The sequence below is a fragment of the Coccinella septempunctata genome, chromosome 8 (assembly GCF_907165205.1).
Source record: "Coccinella septempunctata chromosome 8, icCocSept1.1, whole genome shotgun sequence".
Taxonomy (NCBI): Eukaryota; Metazoa; Arthropoda; class Insecta; order Coleoptera; family Coccinellidae; genus Coccinella; species Coccinella septempunctata.
The window spans coordinates 27,612,807-27,636,958 of NC_058196.1; the positions used below are offsets into that span (position 1 = coordinate 27,612,807).

Genomic DNA, 24,152 nt, shown 5'->3' on the forward strand with positions numbered 1-24,152 from the left:
AATTTCCTCACCGAATTTCAACTATATAATCACAAATTCTAATTTTTCAAAACTATACACCGCCCCAAGTCACCTTATTCATTTGAGAGTTGAGAAATCAATGGATTTTAACTTTTAACTTGTGTCCCAAGCCTCCCAACTCGGTGGGTGACTTGGGACAAGTATATTTTATTTTTTTCATATTTATATACGATTTCTGAAGCATGGTATATATTCTAATCGATAGTCCGAGTCATTAGGCATATTCGAACCTCTTTCTCAGATAAAAATAGTTCACCGTTTTGAAAATATGACAAAATAAATTCAACAATCGTCCCAAGTCACCCGAATCTACGGTACAGAAATTCAATATTTCCAATAGATTCCACCTCAACTATAATAATTCCAAATCGAAGTTTCAGATCGAGCCATCATTCATGCTCATAGGTGTAAACTCTGAAGTATTAGTATTATAATTAAATCGAATTGTTTAATTATTCATTCAACGATTTGTAGGTTCTTTGATCATCCAGCGAATAATCGCTGGAATTCTTCGCATGTTACCCGACCCGCTGGTGCTGCAAGCGAGTTACTAATGAATTCCGTTTTCCGTTGTTATAGGACGAGACACTCCGGCATTTCTATAGTTACATTCTCGGAAGCCTCATCGGATCGAATATTCTACCTGTATGTATCGCGGGAATATCGACGAACTCCTCGATGAACCAGTCCGCCCCGCTCTTAACCTCCGTTGCATCGATATGTATGCATCATTCATACTGCCGCCTTCGTAACCAACTCGTCCAGGTGTTCGGGAGCGAAGACGCGGGGAGAAAGCATAGGTGCCTTTATGACCTCCGTTCTACCTGAACCCTGGCTCTCATATCTCACTGGCGGAGAATGGCCGCGTTTCGGGTATGATTCTGCCTAGAGAGGGCCTCCCTGCCTCAATAAAAGGGACATACATGGCTTAGATCGTCGAAGAAGTATATATCCGAATATCTGCCCGTTTTGTGAGCTTCCTATCGATTTGTTTTCCATGAAGTTTGATATTATCAATACAGACTGCTCAGAAAACTAGCGAATGAAATTTTACAGGAGCAACATGCATAAAATTCTTTTATTATGAGATATATTCAATCAAAAAATCATCAATCGAAGTATTCCATTAACAATAAATGAATGACAAACTATGTCGCTTCGATAAGAAATTCAACCTTCACCAAGAGCAGAAGAAATTTGAATGCCGTTGGTGATTTGGAAAAAGTGCCATTTTTTTGTAAGATTTAATTGGAAACCACTAATATTTTTCTCTTGGGCTATAGAAATAAATTCTGCTCTACCACTATAGAGAACCAAATTTAGGTACGCGTCTTTTGTCCTTATACAGGGTGGCAAAATTCGTTGTCTATTAAGTAGATCTCTATACCAGCAAGAAAAAAAGGGATGACAAATTTCCAAGCTCTTTTCTGGAGAAACAAAGAATGGTGAAAATCGTAGCCTCCTACGATTCTTCGTTTTTGAGTTATTAGCAAAAAATGAGATTTTTAGGTTTTCGAAAAGTTCTTATAACTTTTTTGTCTTTGAAGTTACAGATCTGAAACTAGAACCTTCCACAGGCACTTTTTCACGTAGAATCCACTGAGAAGCTCAAAATATTTCTCTATTTCGGATCATTAGGCGAACTTTTTTTTAAATGCAAACTTTTATTAAATTCGATATTTTTGATTTAGAAAAAAATCATTGGTCAGTAGATTCTACGTATAAAAGTGCCTTAGAAGGTTCAATTTTCAGATCTGTAACTTCAAAGACAAAAAAGTTATGAGAATTTTTCGAAATCTTCAAAATCTCATTTTTCGCTAATAACTCAAAAACGAATAATCGTAGAAGGCTACGGTTTTCACCATTCTTTGTATCTCTAAAAAATAGCTCGGAATGAGTCATCAGTTTTTTTCTAGCTCTTATAGTTCTCGAGATACCCTCAGTAGACAACGAATTTTGCAAACCCTGTTTATAAATGAAATAAATAAGTTAAAAAAAAATGGATAACCACTAGGTAAAGGCAGTACACTCTTGGACCCCTCCGACGTCTTCTCAGCTCCAGAACGACGCTCGTATACAACCCCTAACGTCCGAAAGGACCCGACCGGACCCCCTCGGGGTTCCATTTGGACGGAACATCACGTATCTAGCGGCGGCCAGAATTTGCGAGCTCGTATCAGCTTGACGTGGCCGATATATATGTGTTTTTTCCACCCGCTCATCCGTACCGCACTTTATTGGTGCCGTAATAAAAATATTGCGGTCGGATGACACACGCGTCAACCTGGAACCCACCCCCGACGTCCATTACGCCCCCGGTTACCGGCGGCGGCTTATTACTTATTACGCGGCCGGCGGGGGGCTTACAGATTCGGCTATGCTGCGGCAGTTTTGACGCTTCGGGATGCCGATGGCGTGGCGGCTTCGCGGAGATGACATGACGTTACATACGTACGTATCGGGATTGATGGAATTATTTCGGGGGATTTAGGGAGCCGACTACTCCAGGTGGGGGTGAGGTGGCGTGGCAGAGGCCCCCGTAGACTTCTCGGAGCAAGGGGACCCAGCACTAAATTTTATCAATATGTACTTCTTGCCGATAAATTTTCTCTCTCATATTTTCGTGTTTTCTTTATTATATCTTAATTTAAATATTTTTGTTGTTAAGAATACAAAGGTGAGGCTTTTCTGACTGAGTGTAGAAGTCGTCAAAATAAAAGTCATTTTTATATGAAATTTTCAAGATGGCTGAGCTACAACCCCTATAATTTCGACTTAACTTCATTAAATATCAAGTACGGGACTGTGGAAGGTGACTACGACATCGGAAAAACGGAACAAAACATAAACATATGGTTGGACAATGAATGGTTCAGTACTTCCGAGTCTATCTGATTAGTTGCATCAGGTAACTTGAAAAATTGTTGTATCGTTAGATTTAGGGTGGAAACGGTGTAGGAAATTGGGACAGTTTATTGAATGTGCTTATGCTGACAAAGTGCTATTATTGTCACCCTATTTTAGGACAATTGTTGGTGGGTTCGAACAAAAAGAAGATTGTGATTACCCTTGTGGAAAAATCTGTGAATAATTTAGACGAATTTTAACTATTGGTGAAATTTTGAAGTAATATTCTATTTTATCACACTTGGTCCTAAGTATTTTTTTGTCAGTTGGTGTCGGTGAAAATTCGGCCGATATCCTCAACCTGATGGTTGAGTCAGTCATCACGAGATGAGTTTTTTCCCATTTCTTTGCGATAATTCAGATAACAAATGATCTAGGGTCGTATTAAGACCTATTTCAGCGATCAATTTCAATTTTGTTTTCAACTTTGTCATTTTGAAAGTTTTGTATAGGTGATTTCTGGTGAAACGCTTCATTTTGACCAGTTCTACCTCCAATTGCAAAAAAGCGTCCCTTCAAATGTATCCTGTATAATATTTTCATCAATTTTTCTTCATTATCCGTCTTTGAAAAGCTTATCATGAATAACATAGATCTAGGAAGGGGCCTCCTTCAAAGTAGCACCTGAATTTTTCTAGGCCACTGTGGGGGTTGTAAGGAAAGCAGTAGATAATATTTTGCGACTAATATACTGAGCGTTGCAGCAGGAAGGAATCATTTCTGCAACTTGATATTTGAAAATGCGGTAGTCATTCGGAGAGAAAAAATGATGATATTTGCAAGGAATTCTTTTGCATACCGAGTCGGCCATTTTGAAAATGAAACAATGGCTCTTTAAATCGGCAGAATCGAATTATACAGGGTGAATCTTTGACTCGTTCAAATATTTTAACAGTAGATTCTCGAGGTCAAAAGAAACACTTTTTTTTATTGCCATTTTTTCCGAATCGGCTCCGCTTAAAAGATACAGGCTGTTGAAAAACCATAAAAAATGTCATTTTAAGTTCTATCTCACAAGAATTTCGGAATACATTCTTTCATTCATTCGATGAATCTTTTTCGAACACAAGATATCACCCACGTCTTCCAGTTTTCTCATTATGACCATTACGTACCATAAAAATACCAAAAATTCAAAGAACCCAACTCTTGAAACTGATTTATGGATGCCATCAAATGAATATTTGAACGTTTTTTAAAATAAAAGTATTCTTCATATTTTCTCGTATAATGCACAGTTTCCGAGTAATTTGATGTTCAAATATTGAAAAGTATCTATGAACTCGAACTTGGGTACTTTGGCTGAATACAACCCTGTTCAAAAGATGGCTATATCATGAAAATTGAACCTAAGTCGTCCACTTTTGAAATATTTGGACGAGTCAAAAACTCGCCCTGTACATTATTGAAAATTGCCGAGTCAACGTTAAATCCAACCACCCTGTATAGGAAGGGGCCTATATACCGCGACATTAGAATGTTCCTCAGGTACTTGTCTCACCAGGAGGCCGATCCAATAACAATAAATATAACAGTCTATTAACTAACAACGAATAAATCCTAATTGTTTACGTTCACGACTTTCACTAACGACGCAGCATTCATTATTAGCCCATTTTCCCCATACGAATACCGACAGTACATGCGTAAATTAGTATCGATCCGCCGACGAGCAGTCGTTACTTCTTCGATCTGACGGCATGTGGACGCCGTATAAGAATAACAAACACCGATCGGATCGGCTAATGAAGTTACGCGAACCCGCCGTATGCCGGTTGGGAGCCAATTACGCCTCTCGCGGACGGGCCCGCCGAATATAAATCGGGACTTTTCATGGGCCTCCGAGCAGAGTCAATAATCGCGAATACCCGCAGAATACGTATACGCGGTGAGATATAGGATCGGCCTTAACGACGCCCGTATGCCGAAAACGCGGCTGTGGACCACCCATGCGAGATGTCAATTGGCATACGTCAACGCTAAAATAAGAAAGTTATTCCGCTGTTTCGGTCAGCGGTCGTTTTAATATTCGGACTCGGTATTAATCCGTCCCGGATTGTTACGTCGGGTTGATATTTTGCCGCATGGAGGTTTTTATCGGACAAGTTTTCCGAAAGGTAAATTTGAAACCATTACAGAGCAAAGGTGCTCTTTTGCATAGGGGTCGACAAGACAAGAAATCTTGCCTTGGAAAAAAGTCGAGGAATTTTAAAAATCTTGTCCTGACGTTTTTTGACATATTAAATCTTATATTGATTAAAGAAATTTCAAAATAGCTTTACCATTGAGTTTCGTACTGACACGACAGTCTTGTGGTTCCCTGATACTTGTAAGTTTTCTGACGAACACAAAATGACATCGCGAAGTTGCACTATTTACTCCGTTTAATTTCCTAAGTGAGGTAATTATTATTAAGAAAATATAGAAGGAAGGCTCAATAGGAGATCAGAAATACTAGGCTCCCTTTGGTATCTCCACACGTCAAATCACACAAGCTGGCATTGGCTTTACTATCATATAATCAGGCAGTGCAATTTAAATAATAACCACGTATTGGCACAAAAGTTGAAGATATTTTAAATTATCTTCTTTTTAACTTTACCTATTACTATTGTCCATCGATACGCCACTGCTAACGAACCCAGTTCTGTCAATTGAACTTAACTTTGCCAACTTTTACGTCATCACCCTTCCAATCCGCTTTGAACTGAATTGCAAATTCTTTCTATACCTTCCCATTACAAAGTGGTAGTCTCATTTTACCATAGGTTACTTTAGTTTTGTTCGTAGAGTGGTTTGAAACGGTTGTGAACTGTACAGAGCAAGCGCAATTCCATTTTAGGGTAACGAAAATCCATTTGCGCTTGCTCTGTACAGTTCACAACCGTTTCAAACCATTCTACGAACAAGCCTTTTGACTCTTCAGTAAACAGAACGTCTGCTGAGCCATTTGGTTCCGATTCTTACTCAGAATATCCACTAACAATAGAGGGAAACGTAAGTTTTAGTAAAAATATGAAATGATCAGTGAAGCGACTTCAACTAATTCGAGTGAAAATGATAAATCTGAATCTGAAAAGCAGCAGCATTCACCAATGCAAGATATTAGGCACTTGTGGCAAAACTGACAGAAAGAAATTCTATTATTCCTTCGAAATTCAGGTGGACACAAGTAGATAAGCCAAAATTATACCATGTTTTCATAAACATCATAAGTGAAAGTAAAAAATTGCAAATATAGATTCCAATTGGAGTTTCAACAAGATTTTCATTAATCATTTTCAATTGAATTCAACAAATAGAAATATTTCATGTTGAAATATGTCATCTTTTTCACAAATAAACACGAGACATCCTATATCTCTCAATTCTGTTTTTTAGTAGAAGATTTGTCGAAAAGCACCCCTCTAACGTTTTTCAAAAATGTCATGTGTTTCAGAGGTTTTCGTGATAACGATTATTTTTGAAGTTGAAATTTTCACAAAACTTAATTAACTTGATGCTGAAACAGTCTCATCAATATTTATTCAAAATGGAACATGAATGATGCTGAAATGCAGAAACAACTCACCTTCCTCACAAGCAGCACCATCATTTCCTCGAATGATACCTAAGAAAAAAATACGTAAATATAACTTATCTAACATGTGTGGAAGTTTAAAACAATCATTTAAATATTTGGTTAGTTTTCCTTTCGAAGTGTATTTTTCTGTATATAACGCTTATGAAAAAAGTTTTCTCTATTTCACTCAACAGGTAGGTAGGTACTCATTAGTAAGATTCTCTCATCCAGTTCAAATTTTTTTCACATTCTTCTCACACCCAACCAAATTCGAAAATGAGCCATGGTGGTAACTTAAAATGAAAAATTTCAGTTCAATTTCCACAATTCAAACAGGAAGTTGACAGTTTGAAACATCAGACAGCTTCAAAATACAATCGAGGTTGTCCAAAACCATCAAAACGCCTCGAATTTCATTAGGAGAAGATCTTATTACGACGAAAATTCACTGTTACCTACAACTTCATCGTTCACGTTTTTGAATAGCAAAAATGTAGGTAGAGAGTGGTAAATCATCATTTCAACGGTCTTCTCAGTCTATAAGTATCATCACAAAGATGTAAAACTAACAAGTAACTGTCATCATAAAACGCGAAATTTCAAACGATACTCTTTCGCTGGTCATCCTTTGAACTCCGCCGTTCGTTTGAGATGAGAACGTTTCAAGTTGCTCCAAAACATACATCATAGACTATCGTAAATTATTCCTGAAACAGGAGGCGACCGAGCTTTCCTAGAATCATGGCTATTGTGTTGAGAGGTTGGTTTCTTCCTCATACCTATGTGTCTACTACATTCAGAACTTTCACTTTTTAGTCGTTAGTATTTATACCAACGACTTCGTATAAATCAACTTGAAATGTTTCAAATTGTTACTTTCCTAAGCTCCCTAACGCTGTCGTTGAAATTCTGGTATCGCTAATGAAATAAAAGTTACAGAAGGCATTACGCAGAGAGCAAATTTCGAAGAACCTCGAACTTCCGCCTTTTTTTCAGCCTTTGAAACTCGCCTTAGAATATGCCTCATCCTGTTCAAAGAATCTATTCGTAAATTCGCGTGGTTTTCAGGCAAATGCTGGCGACATAAAGATTCAAACCGCTGTTTATCAACGGAGACACGAACTTTTCATCAATACGATGAAATAAGTAAATACAAATTAAAATATCGTTCGTCAAACGTGTGTGCCATAATTACAGTACAAAATTCCCCAAAATCTCATCCATAACATAACGCTCCCCGTACAACGAAAGCAATCGAAGTTGCACTCGCTGAACTGCCGCTGCTGCCATTCCATCCTCGACAATTTTCCGCCGACGGGCACCCGGCCGCATTACCTCGGCTGCCCTGGATGCGCCAGAAGCGGCGGACCCGCCTCGTGCACGACAAATTGCACAGTTTCGACGTGCATTCCCCGAAAACTCATCTTCGTTACTTCGCGGATGGAGATCATTGTTTCAGCGACGACTCCGAGGGCCAGACGTCTGCGGAATGCTGCCCGACGACCGGGGCGTAATTGACAATTCGGCGAGACCCAGACGTTCCGCCGTATGATCGGTGTCAGCATCGACGAGATGGAAAAATTGGGGTTCTTATGAAAATTGAATCGCCGTCGACGGGGATGCGGGAGCACCGGGGTTGTTACGATGGAGTGGTTGATCTGAATGGTTGGTTTGGAGTGGAGACGTATCGTCTTATCGGCAAAGCACCGAAAAGACGACATTTCTGCAAGATCGACAACCTCTATACAGGGTGGGACGTTGAGAATGAAACAGAAGCTCTGTAGGTCGGCAGAACCGAGTTATAAACATAAGAACGCTCGGACAAGTCGATTTTTAATGCCAGGGGGCAGTGCTAAGATCAAATTCATAAACGTATCGCTTCAACCCTTAGTGTTACAACCCCAACCCTCATATTCTGAATGGGGAAGATAGAGTTAGTGGTACCTCATTTGAAAGGCCTTTCAATTCTGAGCTCGCAGTGTAATTAATATTTTTTCAATCAATTCATTAGTATTTGAGATATTTGAATTTTATTTTGTACAGAATTGGTGGATTCGTTAAATATACTGCGTGAATCAATCAAATTTTCACTAATTTATTTTGTGGTTTCGACGATTATTGTTAACTGCCATACACCAGACAAAAATATATTAGGCAATCACTGTTGGTTTCTTTTATTAACAATTAAGTTGAAATTAGTTCATTAATTGGTAGAAACAACTAAAATAGTTTCTTAATTTTTCGAAACTAACCAGTGCAAGAACCTTACAGACGATTTATCATCGAAATTGCAGAAAAAATAGATTGATTAGCTCACTAAGTTTGAACGGCAAAACCAACGTTGTTCAAAATTCAAATGTGAATATTTCGAAAAAGATTGGATTGATTGAAACAACATTAAGATAAATCGAGTCATACTTCAACAAATATTGGCAAATACATATCTATACAAGGGGAGTTTTTGACTCGTACAAATATTTAACAGTAGATTGAGGTTAAAAGAAACACTCTTTTTTTGCCATTATGCCATTTTTTCAGAATCGGTTCGGTTCGAAAGACACAGGCTGTTGAAAAACCTAAAAATGTTTATTTTTAGTTATATATCACAAATGGTTTCATAGAATCAAATGAAGTTCGAAATATAGTGTTTCATTTATATGATTAATCTTTTTAGAACCCAAGATATCACCCACGTCTTCCAGTTTTCTCATTATGACCATTACGTACCATGAAAATACCAAAAATTCTAAGAACACAACTCTTGAAACTGAGTTGAAGGCTATCTAATGAATATTTGAACGTTTTGTAATTGTACTCTTCTTATTTTCTTTTATAATGCGCCGTTTTCGAGTAATTTCATATTCAAAAATAAAAAATACCAGTGAAATTCGAAAAATTGGGTATTTTGGCTGAACACAACTCTTCAAAGATCCACAGATGCGTAGTGTCACAGATTTAGATGGTTATTCTGAAGGTAATTTTTTTCCAAGGGCACAGCTCATTATGAAAACTTAAAATGGCTATATCTAAAGTGTTTCTTCTGACCTCAAGAATCTACTGGCAAAATATTTGTACAGGTCAAAGACTAAGCCTGTATACAAAATTCACTTTTCAGGGACGACATATTCCACAATACATTTTGTCATATAATCTCACTTGGCACACATATTTATTATTTCATTTTTCATTTCGTGAAGTCCTCACTGACTGGAATTTGAAATTCTTTTGGGTGAAATATTGTGGAAATCATTCATAAGTGTTTATTTGTTTTGGAATGGGCAAATGAATGTTTCACATTTTTTTTTTACTAAAATACTCATGGTAATAGGTATTTAAAACTATACCCACTTAAAAGTTAGAGAACAACTCTAATAAAATCAATGTCAAGAGCTCTCTCAACCTGTAGAAGTCAGCACAGTTTTGTCTGTGGCCCCGTTCCATTATACCCTTCTCCCATTACTCCTTCAGAAGCACCAATAGTCACCGATAAAACAGCAAAGAATAGAATGAACCCAAAGATTTACCTGCAAAGAGAAAGTTCCTACCAATGCCAAACAACAAACAACGGATCCACCCGGATCTCGCTTCGCACAAAACGCGCCGGCGGTAAATCGGAGAACAAGGCGCGTGCGCGGCGTCCGAGTCGTTCTGCGGGAATCCCGATTCACCTCCCGTTTACGACCGCCGAAGCAGCCATTTTGGCCCTTCGAGCGGATTCGTTCCGAGCGTGTCTGTCGGACTCTGATGTCGTTTGTCGAAAATTAAATTTTGACGCGCGGTACGGTACCCCGTCTTGTTGATTAAAACCGAATTGGACGCAGTCCGTGGACTCCAGAATTCGTACGGGGAATTGTGCAGAGTCGACTTGATGAGTTTGTGTTTTCGAATTGTCCGGTGGATGCTTGTGGATTCGACTAATGGCCGCAGCGGAAGTTCCAGCTCTGATTGAGAATATTTGAGGCGGCATGGCACTGAAATAATTGAATTTTAGTACGCCTGCCTGTATGGATCAAGGAATTTCTGTAATCCAATGAAAGTGACAAAGAAATATTAATTGTGTGTATTCTTCAGTTTTTCCAGGTGTCTGGATTGTGGATTCAATTTTTCTGGAAAAATTTGGACTGATCAATATCGTTTTCACTTCAAATGGAGAGCCCAAGATTTGAGTGTGAGGTAGAAGAGGAATGAAGCACTATTAGGCCTAGGATTTGGCTTATAATGTTCGAGAGATGGTTTCAAGCAATTCATTCCTTGACTGATTTTTTTTTTGGAGACAGTTTGCCAATTTCGAACGAATATAATCGGAGGTTTCGAGATAAAAGGCAACACTTTTTGTGTGTGGAACGCTTTGCCTTCTATTTTCTATTGTTGTTGTGAGTCTGTGTCCTTTTAAGACAATTATGACAGTTGGCATCTCCGTAGATGTCTGGATATTGAGATCTGGTAGATCTAGAGAGAATTTTTTTTTCACATTCTTTGTTTACCATTTGGATTTCATATTCCCCATTTTTTTCTATGAGTTTATAGGCATTGCCTACACTGTAATCCCATTGTAAAACTAATAATAATATTATTTACTACTCCCTTTTCGTTTTTTCTTTCTGGTTTCTGATATCAATCACAAGGAACACAAAGAAAAATAAGAGCAAATTTTGTTTTTAATGAAGATGTCTTTCAAAATGGAACTGTAAGCCTGAAAGAGGTGCTAAAATAGGATTCACATTCGATGGAGGCCTATTTAACCTGAAGCGCCTCAGAGAAACAACCCGTTCAAAGTTTATCAAGGAACTTCAATATGCAGACGACTGCGCACTTATCGCTAGCAGCCCAGAGAATTTACAGATAATGCTGGAAAACATATAATACGAAGCTTTGGGCCTTAGACTCAATATCGACAAAACCAAAATCCTGGTATGTCCGCCAGAAAGCCTTCAAACACATATCAGCCTGGAGAATGAAATTCTAGAACAGGTCGAGCAGTTCAAATACTTGGGAAGCTTCATAAATACTAGGGCTAACCTAGACACAAAATACACAACCGTATCAATTCGGCATCACGAGCATTCTGGAAGCTAAAAGACAGAGTGTTTCAAAATCACGACCTCAATCTGAAGACCAAGACAGTTGTTTACAAAGCAGTCGTCCTCCCAACGCTCCTTTACGGAAGCGAAAGCTTGACACCCTACAGGCGACACATTAAACAGCTTGAACAAACGCCATCTAAGACAGATAATGCACATCAAATGGTTCTACAGAGTTTCTAATGCAGAAGTCTTGCAACGCGCGAGTTGTACAACAATTGAGACTCAAGTAACGAGGGCCACATTCTGAGGATGCAAGACACACTCGAAGAGACAAGACTCTCCAAAATAGCTCTGTATGGCGAATTCACAGAGGGGGCTCGGAAACCAGGAGGCCCGTATAAGCGGTTTAAGGATCAATCCCTAAAATCCGTTACTGCCAATGATAACTGGGAACAACTAGCGTTGGACAGGTCACAGTGGAGGTCTTTGGTACACAGTTATAATGGAAACTCGAGAAGGAAACGGCAGCCAGATCTGGATCAAAGTGTGGAAGGATCTGCAGATCACGGTTGGGTCTCTTCAGTCACAGGAGTGCACACAGTCGCAATTAGCCCTAAGAAATTACAAGTCTGTTCGCACCTTTTTTTTTTGTAGATTTATTCCCGGTAACGGGATTCAGCAATGAATGTAAGAGCTGTACAGCTGTAAGCTTCAAAGTGGACATAGCTTCTTGCTGTGAAGATCAAAGAGGCAGAGGGCGAACATTTGCTTCATAGATCCAACAGATCCATTTGCTTTTCGGGCAACAATCTTCCAAACGAGCAATTACAAGAACATTAGTTTCGTTTAACATTGCGGCAAAAGCATCGGTTCATTAAAATCCAATTTGTAAACGGAATTTGGTAGTTCTGCCTTCTGCATCTTCTCAAATTAAGAAGGGGTCAAGGATACGGAAACGTACGCCAAACCTCCTGCTCGTTGGGAAATTCCCAGTTTACCCATAAAAAAGACAAAAAAAGTCGCGTTTTGCTCTTTTTCACACGCGAATAAAACATAAGGACAGATCGGCCGCGATAACATACAAGCCCCGTCGTAATCTGGAGACAACAATGGCAGTTAATTTCGGCGGAATTACCGTGGCATTCCGAATGCACCGACGAACGATGGCGCATGAGAGGCATGGCAAGTGCATTTTCGCGAAAAAAAAGTTATCCGTCAAGCGCCCGACCATATATTGCACCGATCTGCAGGCAGATGTAAACATAAAGATATTTTCATCGTATGGTGAGGCTACCGGTTGACGTTTATTCTCTGGTTTATTGTTGCAAACGGCCGTGGGGCGTTTGTGCATTCTCAGAGTTTGGGAGAATTTAAATTGTGCATATTTCAGGAACGTCTTAATGTCGTCGAATCCGAGAAGAGATCTGAGTTGTTTTTTTTCCGCTCACCGTTTTTTACGACTTATTATTCCTCGTAATGGAGTCAAGAGTCAAGATACGAACGTGGAAACGAGGAATTGCAACAAAAATTGCTTGATTTATTTATTATTGTCATGGCGAATGCGAGTCGCTTTGAAAATGGTAGAAGATTTATTTTTTCAACGTGAATTTAACTTGTAAAACTTTGAGAACGTCAAATCAATATTGAGGTGGTCAACTGTCAACCTCCAGCAAGTATCAATCACTTTTTCGTGGAGGGTGGACAACACAACATACACTTGCGCGCGAAATTTAAATTTCCTTCAGTTTTCTTGATTTTACCTATTTTCTCAAGCAACTTTTTCGAAGTTTTCTCCGGTTAAGACCTACTTCAAAGTATAGGGAAGGTTTTAAAAACGAAATGAATAAAATCGGTTCAGCTGTTTTTATGTGATGCGATTACAACGGAAAACAGGGCTCCATTTCTATTTAAAAATATATTATATTAGTGCAGATCTAGTTTGAAGTCTTAAAGACTTGAAGAATAACTAAACGACAGGTATTTGAGATACCAATTACGAATAAAATTTTCAAGAATCATCATTTATCGACAGATTTCTACACCTCTACGTATAGAACCATCAGGATAGCTTTATCAGGACGTCCGAGTGCAACTTTTAATTTGCGTTATCGAATATTGCGCTGCGCGGCCATTAGTTTTTCCGTTTCGCAAAGTGTTATATGAAGAGAAAAATAATAATGGCCTCTATCGTAAACTCGGAATAATCATAAAATCCCGAATTTATTGCTCATTGTTTCACGTATCGCGCACATTTCTGTCCGGTTTTCATTGCGTCCATATCTTTATCGAACCCGCTTTCATTAGATCCGATCGGGAGAATTCAAGGACTGCCAGAGATAAGGCTGGTCGAACAATGGAGCGTTGGAGTAGTGGAGGAGGCTTAGAATTTTCGAGTTCGTATATTGGAGGTGATAGAAACACTTTTTCGATGGAGCAATAGATAGGATTCAGGAATAGATATTCCTACCCATGATTTTCAAAAGTTATTGACTCATTATCAAAGTTATTGATGAAAAAACCAAGATATACTATCTACGTTGGGAAATTGATCTCTATTTTTCATCAAACTCAGTTTGATCATTACGTAATTCAATTTCACTCCGAAAATATACAAGGTTTGGCTTAAGACTGTGATAAAATCGATATTTAATAATAATAATAATAAAGTTTATTCTGTTAATCAACATACAGTTGTTCTCACAGAAATATTAACAAGGTATAAGTTCATTTGCTACATAAATTTCTTATCACAAGTTAGAAATATTGAATATTAACAATAAAATCACACAACTAAATGTTCTCGTATACCAGTTCGAAATGTCCCCAGCGATTTGGAAGATCTGATGGCAAGGGGCAATTTGTTATAAAGTTCTACAGCGGCATAGCTAGGTCTTCTTCTACCAATAACTCAAAATAAAAAATATATACTCTAAATGAAATAAAAATAAGGACTATAGGCTAAGATTCATTTTTCCTCGAGCTCCTGGTTAGGGTTGAAAAAAAATCACTCAATGGTATTGCCAGAGGATTATTAAAAATCAGTTGGGGCGTTTCTGTGTTTTCATTTTGATTTATGCCGAACCCTGTAGAAAATTATGCCGTGATTTTTCGCAATTTTTCAGAAATGTATCCCAGTTGAAGACTATTTCTTCTCTTGGAACTAGGAGACTGCAATGGAAAGGAAAAATTTGGCCACAGAATATAAGCTCTCAGTTTGTATCTGAAGACAGTTCAATTATTGATAATGAAGCTAGAATGGATATGTATACAGGGTGAGTCTTTGAATCTTACAAATATTTCGACAGTAGATTCTTGAGGTCGAAAGAAGCATTTTTTCCTATACCATTTTTTCCGAATTAGTTCTGTTTGAAAGATACAAGCTGTTGAAAACACATAAAAAATGTTAATTTTCGATCTATCGCACAAACGGTTTTATCGAATGAAATGAATTTCAGAATATAGTTTTTCATTTATTTGATGAATCTTTTTCGAACACAAGATATCACCCACGTCTTCCGGTTTTCTCATTATGGTCATTAGGTCATATACAAATACCAAAAATTTAAAGAACCCAACTTTTGATACTAAGTTGGACGCTATCTAATGAAAATTTGAACGTTTTGTAAAATAAAAGCATTCCTTACATTTTCTCGTATAATGCGCCGTTTTCGAGTAATTTGTTGTTCAAAAATTAAAAAGTATCTGTGAAATTTGAAAAATTGGGTACTTCAGCTGAATACGAGGATGTTTTGATATATAGTTAGCCTAGGCCAGTTCCATGAATAAAAAATATTGCGTTACCATAGCAACGAACAATAACTCATTAGAAGTGCCAGTGTATAGTTTTTGGACGTGAGAAAAATTGCTGCGAAATGGATCCCCAAATGTTTGAATGTTGACCAAAAACGTACAAGGGTAGAAGCATCGCGTTCGATGTGTGCTCGATTTGAAAACGATGTAGACTTCGAGTTGTTACTATGGATGAGACTTGGGTAAATTTCTACGATCCAGAAACAAAGCAACAAACGATGGAATGGCGACACTCTGGTTCTCCAAGACCTAAGAAGTTTCGTGTCCAAAAATCTGCTGGAAAAGTTCTTGCTTCAGTTTTTTGGGATTGCCATGGAGTAATCATGATTGATTACTATTTAGCATAATGACCACTGTACGGGAAAAAATTAAAGAGAAGAGAAACGGAAAGCTATCCAAAGGTGTTTTGTTTTTGCAGGACAACGCTCCTGCACACAAATCTCATGTTGCCATGCAAAAAATTCTTGATTTAGGGTTTGAATTACTAGAACACCCTCCTTATTCACCAGATTTGGCTCCATCCGACTATCATCTCTTTCCTCAACTGAAAAAAAGTTCAAAAGGTCGTAAATTGTCTTCCAACCAGAAGGTAATAAAAGCTGTGGAGGTCTGGTTTGCAGAGCAAGAAGAAACATTTTTTTTGAAAGGTCTAGAGACGATGCAGGTTCGCTGTAATAAATGTATCCAATTAAGAGGAGAATATGTTGAGTAATAAAATATTTTGACATTGAAATTTTGTTTGGTTCTATGATAGGCTAAGAATTTTTCAATATATCCTCGTTCAACTCTGTTTAAAAGACCCACAGATGTGTATAGTGCCATAGATTTAGCGATAGTTATTCTGAAGATCACTTTGTTTTTCCAGGGGTGACACAGCTCACATGAAAACTTAAAATGGCTATATCTTTTTATCAGGGCCGAATTGGAAAAAATGGTATGGAAAAAAAACGTTTCTTCTGACCTCAAGAATCCAAATATTTGTGTGAGTCAAAGACTCGCCCTGTACATAGGTACTGACGTACGACGTACGGGGATAAAAGTGTGTCAGATTTCATAGGAAAGCGTACAGCATAACGGTGCACGTCGCTGCAGGAGGAATTCGAGAAATCGTTTCACCCCATTGTGTCTACCCCATTCGCTAACGGTAAATCCATACCCCGTCTTCATCAGCGACAAAAGCTGCACGTATAAGGTGTACAGTATCGTGAGACAGAAACATTCAACTTGTTTCGTTCCGGGTGTAGTTCAGTTGTTTCGTAAATTTCAGCTAACGGGAATAGTGGGAGGGTGAGAGACGGGGGAGACAGGTAGAGGGAAATTGCCCGGTAGGAATCCAGGTCGAAGCGAGAATGAGAAAAGGTAGCGGACGTTTAGGAGCCATCGTCTAATACGATGGTTTGTTGCTGGCGAATCCACACAGATAAATGCTAGAAACTTACACAGAGTGAGTCTTTGACTTGTAAATATATTTTGACAGGAGACTCTTGGGGTCAAGAGAAACACTTTTTCCCTTTACCATTTTTTCCAGTGAGGCTTGGTTGAAAAGATACAGGGTGTTGAAAATCCACCAAGCGATTTTTTCGAATGAAATAATTTTCAGAATATACATAACGGCAGTTAATTCAAACAAATCAAGGCCTAACGGGATCACCACTGAAAAAAATGAAATTCCAAGGAGATGCCAGTGAGAATTCCACATATATCATTGCCAATTCCAAAAGTACCGAAAGAAACAAGAAACTTATCTCATACATACCTAGTAAGTTATCTAATTGGACTTTGGAGTACTCAATTCCCCCATTTAAACGTTGAATTATTTCGCTTATTAACGAACATTCAACAGGCATACCTCCGAACGAGGTCATAATTAAAAATTCTCACCGTACCTGCATGCTCGTTCTCAATTAAATGCGGGATTATTTCATAAATAACGCAGAGAGGACACTAAGGATATAGTCTGTGGTGTTTTTAGACGTTTAATTAACGATAAATTCGAATTCAGCCATTTTGCTCCAGATTCGAGGCTGCCCCTATACCGATTTATAAATTTTTTTTAACGATTTATACTAATCACAGAGATTAAACTCTCTTTTCAATGGAAAAGGTATATTTTTCTTAAATTTGTCACGATTTTGAATCAAAATGAATTCGACTTTTTATGTTTATCAAATATAACTTTTTGATATCTGAGAATATTTCTTTCGCCCTTAAAATATCAAGAGATCTATAAGTCAATTAGTAAATGAGAATAAAAAAGTCTTCTTATCTTTATGATGAATATTAACTCTTTTTTTATTTTCAGGAAGGAAGAACGAAAAAAAATAAACAGAACCTGCTCAGCTCACAGAAATTCCATCAGATTTTCATTTTAAAATAGGCAAGATTATAGAAATTTTTGAAGAATCATTCACTATTTTGTTTCAGGTAGACGAAAGGAGAAATACCATGAGAAAAAACTTGTTGATTTTTCAGATGTTACCGAAGAATATGCTTCATTCAGACCAAGATACAGAATGAGCAAAAACTGAATCATATCTTCGGTATTTTTCATTTTGTAGAACAAATTAAAAAGCTAGAATATCAATTTTTATTTCAATTTAGGTGTAGGTGGGTTTTTTAGAAATGGATTGACTTTTTGTCGCTTATGTACTTTGGTTTATTTGGTTATTCATGGGCTTTTTATCGACCCTTTTTTATTACAGATATGAAATGAATTGAATTCGAATTTTTATTTTTGTTATCGAAAACATGGGGTAGTAATTCATGGCATATCTGAAACAAAAATCACCTTACACTAAAGTAAATGAACATGTAATTGGTACTTCATTCAATCTTTCATCTTTCACAATAAAAAAAAACAAATTTTCGATAGCACTTCAAAAACATTAATTACCCTTTAAGTGTATGCTAGTAAACTTAAAAACATAAGAACTAAAAATTTGCAAAAACTACTCATTGTTGATGCTGATGGGCTTAAGATATAGGGATCTTGGAAAATAAACAAAGTCTTCCTATCCATATTCCTTTATTCATGTTGTAAAACATGTCTTGAAATAACGACGCTATGTTCACTTCATTTGTGGTGAATTAATGTGGATAAATGTGGTTTACCTTTTGAAAATTACTAAGTATATGTATAATTTGCTGTGTCAATTGAATAATGCGATGCAATCCATATAAATCATTCTGGTTGTCGGACAATAAAAACAGAGACAATTCTCAATCACTTCCAAAGGAATGGCTTCAGTGAGACATTACAATTATCAGAGATGACAGAAACTTCTGCCATTAACATAATGCCAATTTCTATTCAACTCTCGCGTTTCACGAAGAGGATTGGAATGGAATTGAACTTAGCAGGTCTATTAAGACTAAAGACATCCGACCATTTTCTATGCAAATCCCAGGTTTTTTCTCGATTATCCGGCATTCAATTAGTATTATCATGTGTTCTTAGCTATAAATATGGGCTGATAAGGAGGGCAATTAACGGATGAGGTTGTGTTTAAGTGGAAAAAATATGTATATCCAGTTATTTCCTACCACTGACTGATTTGTTTGCTTTTTTCCCATTAATTAATCCCTGATTATTATTATTTCATTTGAGTTTCTGAGGATTTTGCATCAGAAATATCAGCGTAGATCAAAATATAATGCACATTATCGTAATACATATTCAGAAAGAGCAACTCATCTAGTAATAAATCTGAGAATTTAATCCATTTTGGCATAACCGTTCTGTCTTGAAGAATTTTTAACTGAACCCAACATTTTGGGAATTTTTCGAAGGTCATCTTTCGAGTCTTCCAGGAAAATTATCGCAGATCTAAACATAATACATATTCTGAAGGAGCAACTCTTCTAGTAATGAATCTGAGAATTTCATCCATCTCGGCACAACCGTTCGGTCTTGAGGAAGTTTTAACTGAACCCAACATTTTGGGAATTTTTCGAAGGTCATCTTTCGAGTCTTCCAGGAAAATTATCGCAGATCTAAACGTAATACATATTCTGAAGGAGCAACTCTTCTAGTAATGAATCTGAGAATTTCATCCATCTCGGCACAACCGTTCGGTCTTGAGGAAGTTTTAACTGAACCCAACTTTTTGGGAAACTTTCGAAGGTCATCTGTCGAGTCGTTTATCTTCCAAAAAAATTATTGTAGATCTGAACGTAATACATATTCTGAAAGAGCATTTCTTGTAGTAATAAATCTGAGAATTTCATCCATTTTAGGAGAACCGTTCGGTCTTGAGGAATTTTTAGCTGAACCCAACTTTTTGGGAATTTTTCGAAGGTCAAGTTTTGAGTCGTTTATCTTCAAGGAAATTTATCGTAGATCCAAACGTGATACATATTCTGAAAGAGCAATTCTTGTAGTGATAAATCTGAGAATTTCATCCATTTCGGCACAACCGTTTGGTCTTGACGAATTTTTAACTGACCCCATCTTTTTGGGAATATTTCCCAGAAGAATATGGAAATATGGACAATTTTAGAGTCTCTTGCACAATTTCTCAGCTTCCGTCTAAATTTATGGTACCTTTTTCGGAATATTTCTTACATCTACATAAAATTTTCATCCTTCTCCCACTCCTCACTCTCTCAACTCCTGTCAAGACTTCAAAATAAACATCTCCGTCATTCAGAGCGCGGAAAAACATCGACGGTGAGACGTCAAAAAGGCGAAACGAAAACAGAGTTATAAATAAACGACAAAACTGCCGGGGACTTAGGTAACCGACCCGATCGAGCTCGCAATTGAAATATTCAGCAGTGCCGAAATGTTTATATAAAATAATAATCATGAAGATATGGGAAAAGCAGCATGTTTATGGAAGCCAATAAGTAATTGAATTTCCGGGAAGTGGAAAAACCCGGACCGTGTAATCCACGATAGAGGCGGAGACCGACTTGCGACTGGGGGTTGAGTGGCCTAGTCCAGACGGTAAACATAATGACATTTTTCAATCTTGCAGTATACACGTCGAGACAAAAGGGAAGTTACAGAGGACAAGACTGGGAAGGGGTCATTCGTATGGAAATACAAGATGTGGTCGGCCAAAAATTAACATGTTACGAGTATGATGAAGTTTGATTGGGTATTTTTGAGTTTGTTGCACCAGACGCCAACAGAAGATTATTGATTTAATCTAGGAATGGTAGTTTTATCATAAATTCAAAGCCAGGGTGCCATAAACAAACACTGGATGATAAATGTTGTGTACAAACACAAAGTGCCTTATTATCACAAGGAATTTCCAGATATTTGCACGATCTTCTTGAATCAATTTGATTCACAACTATATTTCGAGAGATGAAGCTTTCATCTTCAATGTACAAATACACTGCGCAAAAAATTAACGCACATTCTGAAAATCTCAATTTTAATGAAAGCTAACTCTACATTGACTTTATAACTTATTTTTTATGTTCTCTCGGGAAGGTTTTGAACGAAACAAGACACATTAAATGGAATTGAAATGGATTTCACCGAATCTTATGTGAAAGAAGAGAAATGAACAGTTTTCAAAATACTGAAATGCTGATAAGTGATTTAATACTTGGTATTTCCACCCCTTGCGTTAATTACAGCTCGGCAACGACGATTCATACTCAAAATGAGTGATCTTAAAATGTTTTGATCTAATCCTTCCCATATTTCTCCGAGTTGGATTCCTAAGTCATTAAGAGTAGCTGGATGATTTTCTGAACTTCTCAGCCTTCTATTGAGGTTGTCCCAAACCTGCTCAATCGGATTGAGATCTGGACTTCTTGCTGGCCATTCCATTCGAGAGACTTCAACCTCTTCAAGGTACTTCTGAACGATGCGCGCACGATGGGGTCTGGCATTATCGTCCATAAAAATGAAAGTTTCACCAATGTATGGGGCAAATGGCACTACATGCTCTTCAAGAATGTTCCTTATATATTATACTTATCAGCATTCATAGCTCCATTATCAACGACCACTAGGTCTGTGCGAGCAGTCAAAGATATTCCATCCCATACCATAATCGATCCTCCCCCGAAACCAGTAGTATTCAGGAAATTGCACTGAGCATATCTTTCATGTGGACGTCTGTATACAAGGGAACGTCGATCACAATGGTAGAGGCAGAATCTAGACTCATCTGAGAACTCTTTCCCAATCGGCCTCTTCCCAATGGATATGCTCCCTCGCAAAATCCAAACGCTCTCTTCGATGGGCTGGGGTAAGAGCTGGGCCTCTTGACGCGACACGAGGCCATTCCTTATTGTCTGAGTGCTAATTTGCACCTCATGAGTTTGCTCAAGCTGAATTTGAAGGAGGCGAGCGGTTGCAAACCGTTGTCTCAACGAATAAACTCTCAAGTAACATCCTTGAATGGCAGTTGTTACCCGTGGTCTACCCTGTCCTGGTCTTCGGACATTCATACCTGCCTCCCTGAATCGCTGCAACATTCTGGACACACTTGTATGGGAAACTCCAAACCTTTCTGCAATTCTTGTGTATGTCCACCCTTCTTCTCGCAAAACTACCGCTTGGGCACATCCCTCTTGGGTCAAATTGCGTGTTTCACGTTGCATAGCGATCGAGTGTAGAAAATCAAACGAAAGAATAACTATTGATCACTAGAATTGATCGAGAACAACTGACTTTAGAATGGAGCCAATACATTCAAAATCTGATAATATCATCTTTTTTTATTCCTGCTGGGAAAAAACATCTGTATTGAAGAAAACCGTTGAAAGTGGATAACATATGCATGCATAATTCTGATAAAAATAATTATCATTGAGAAAACCTTCAGTTGTAGAATGAATTTGAGATTTCCATAATGTGCGTTAATTTTTTTGCGAAGTGTATATCAATAGCATCATAGCAAATTTGTCTGAGAGTAAGTATACAGAGATGTTAAAAGCGCCTTCATGTTTGTGCTGCCAACACATCTCGATATTTTGACTGTCCAGTGATTTTTAAGTTGCGTGGCTGATCTTAACTCAAATCTTCTTGCACTTTAATTTTATTTGCAGGTGAAAATAGTCTGGATTTCGAAGTCAACGAAAAACAAAGGTTCTCAAGTTACGACTACGTACAAATTCACCTTTTTAACCCCCTACCCCTCAAAAAGAAAACCAATTTATCCAACCTATTCAGAGGATTTCCCAGCTAAGACCTCCCTACAAACTACTCTGAAGTTTTCCTATAAACACGTGGCTCATATTCGACGTAGCGATTCGTAGACGAAAACTCTGAATTATTTCAACTTTTCTCCTCTGGAACTGACAAACTGGATGGCGTCTATGGAGTCGGTCTCCTACCGACGCCGACTATGTGAAAAGTTAAATCAGACCCGAAAACTGGCGAATGCTTCTCTTCCGAATGGCCCCGGATGAAACGCTTTCAATTTGTTCCGATACGGAGTAATTCAATTCCGAAGGAAAAGTTTCCAAGGCTGGGAATCCTATAGGAGAGCTAGCTATATGGCTTATTCGTTTGGAAATTCAATTATTCTTCTAGGTTCCAAGTATATCTGCGATCAGGATGATACAAGTAAATTCCATTTTGGAGTAGGTTCTTCTAGAATTTCAGAGCTGGATAAAAGGAATTTTTTTTATTGTTTAGGTCTCTACTCGATGAGTAAGAGTCAGAATGTGCTAAGCCTCCTACATATTGATAAGCTGTTGAATACAAAGATGAGTAACCAACTGCTATCTGATATTTAAATCAATATCTGTTTTAAATTTCAACAGAAAGTAAACGATTACATTTAAGATATAAAGAATTGTTACAACAAGTGATTAATTTAATAAAAGCAAAATAAATATAGGTTTGATCACACTTGTCCTTGAAGACGCCATAAAAATGAAAAAAAAAATAATTTATGATTAAATAAAAATTTTACTCAAAATATACGAAACGATTCTGAATAGAAAAAATGTTTACAAACGATGAATTTACTTTTTTATTGTATAAATCACATTTATTGCTATAATCCTTCGATAAAAAAAATCTAAAATCACTAGACTAACAACTGATAACCTTGGATAAAGCATCAAATTCCCAGAAATACATCAAAATATTATAATAAAGTCAGAAAAATTGTCTGAGACTCACCAGGTACAATTCTAACACTGAGGATGTCAACAAATGCCGATGGAATAGTAGGTTTCAATATTTAGTTTGATTCAACCGGTCGCTTATCATCGAAATGGACAATATAAACTATATTTCCAGATTTTAATTGAATTCCTTATCGAGAATAAAGAAAACGATCCATTGTATATTTTCATTGCTAAAATAGTGCTTATTATAATTTGGTATTTTACTGTAGGTATTTCTGATTATTATGATTGTTATTGTTGTTGTGCTAGTTCCAGAAAAAAAAATCCCAATCGAATAATAGCTTCCTATAATAGGCCCCCACATTTCCGGATCCAAAAGAAAAGGATTCCGATATTTATTTTAAACCTAGGTATTTTATATGAAAAACCACAATATTGAAATAATAAAGCTGCCTGCAAAGTAGTCAAATGTACTGGGGTAAAATTCAGTATCAAATACTATATATTAATTCAGAAAAATGTTCTTAATATGAATGATCGAATTTTCTGAAAAATGGAATAAATACTTGATTATAGGTTGATTTATTAAATCCGTGAATTTTTGAAATTAAGGAATATCGATAAATTTGGCTAGGAAATTTTTTGCATGTATGGGGATTTTTCTCTACTCCGTAATTCCTTTAAATGATCGGCTATAAAGGTAGGTAAAATAATTTCTACAATTCCTAGGTATGAAATTCCAGTGAAATTGAGTATTTTTTTGTTCAGTTACATTTTTG

The 24,152-nt window shown here is 37.3% G+C and overlaps 1 protein-coding gene across 1 annotated transcript in view; it reads right to left on the minus strand.

Annotated features, from left to right (window-relative positions):
* Positions 1 to 6,575, minus strand: part of LOC123318394 — a 332,282-nt gene extending 325,707 nt beyond the window's left edge. The window contains exon 1 of the mRNA XM_044905003.1: positions 6,500 to 6,575. Coding sequence (XP_044760938.1) covers positions 6,500 to 6,575 — 76 coding nt within the window. The remainder of the gene's footprint in view (positions 1 to 6,499) is intronic.
* Between the last annotated feature and the right edge of the window lie 17,577 nt (positions 6,576 to 24,152).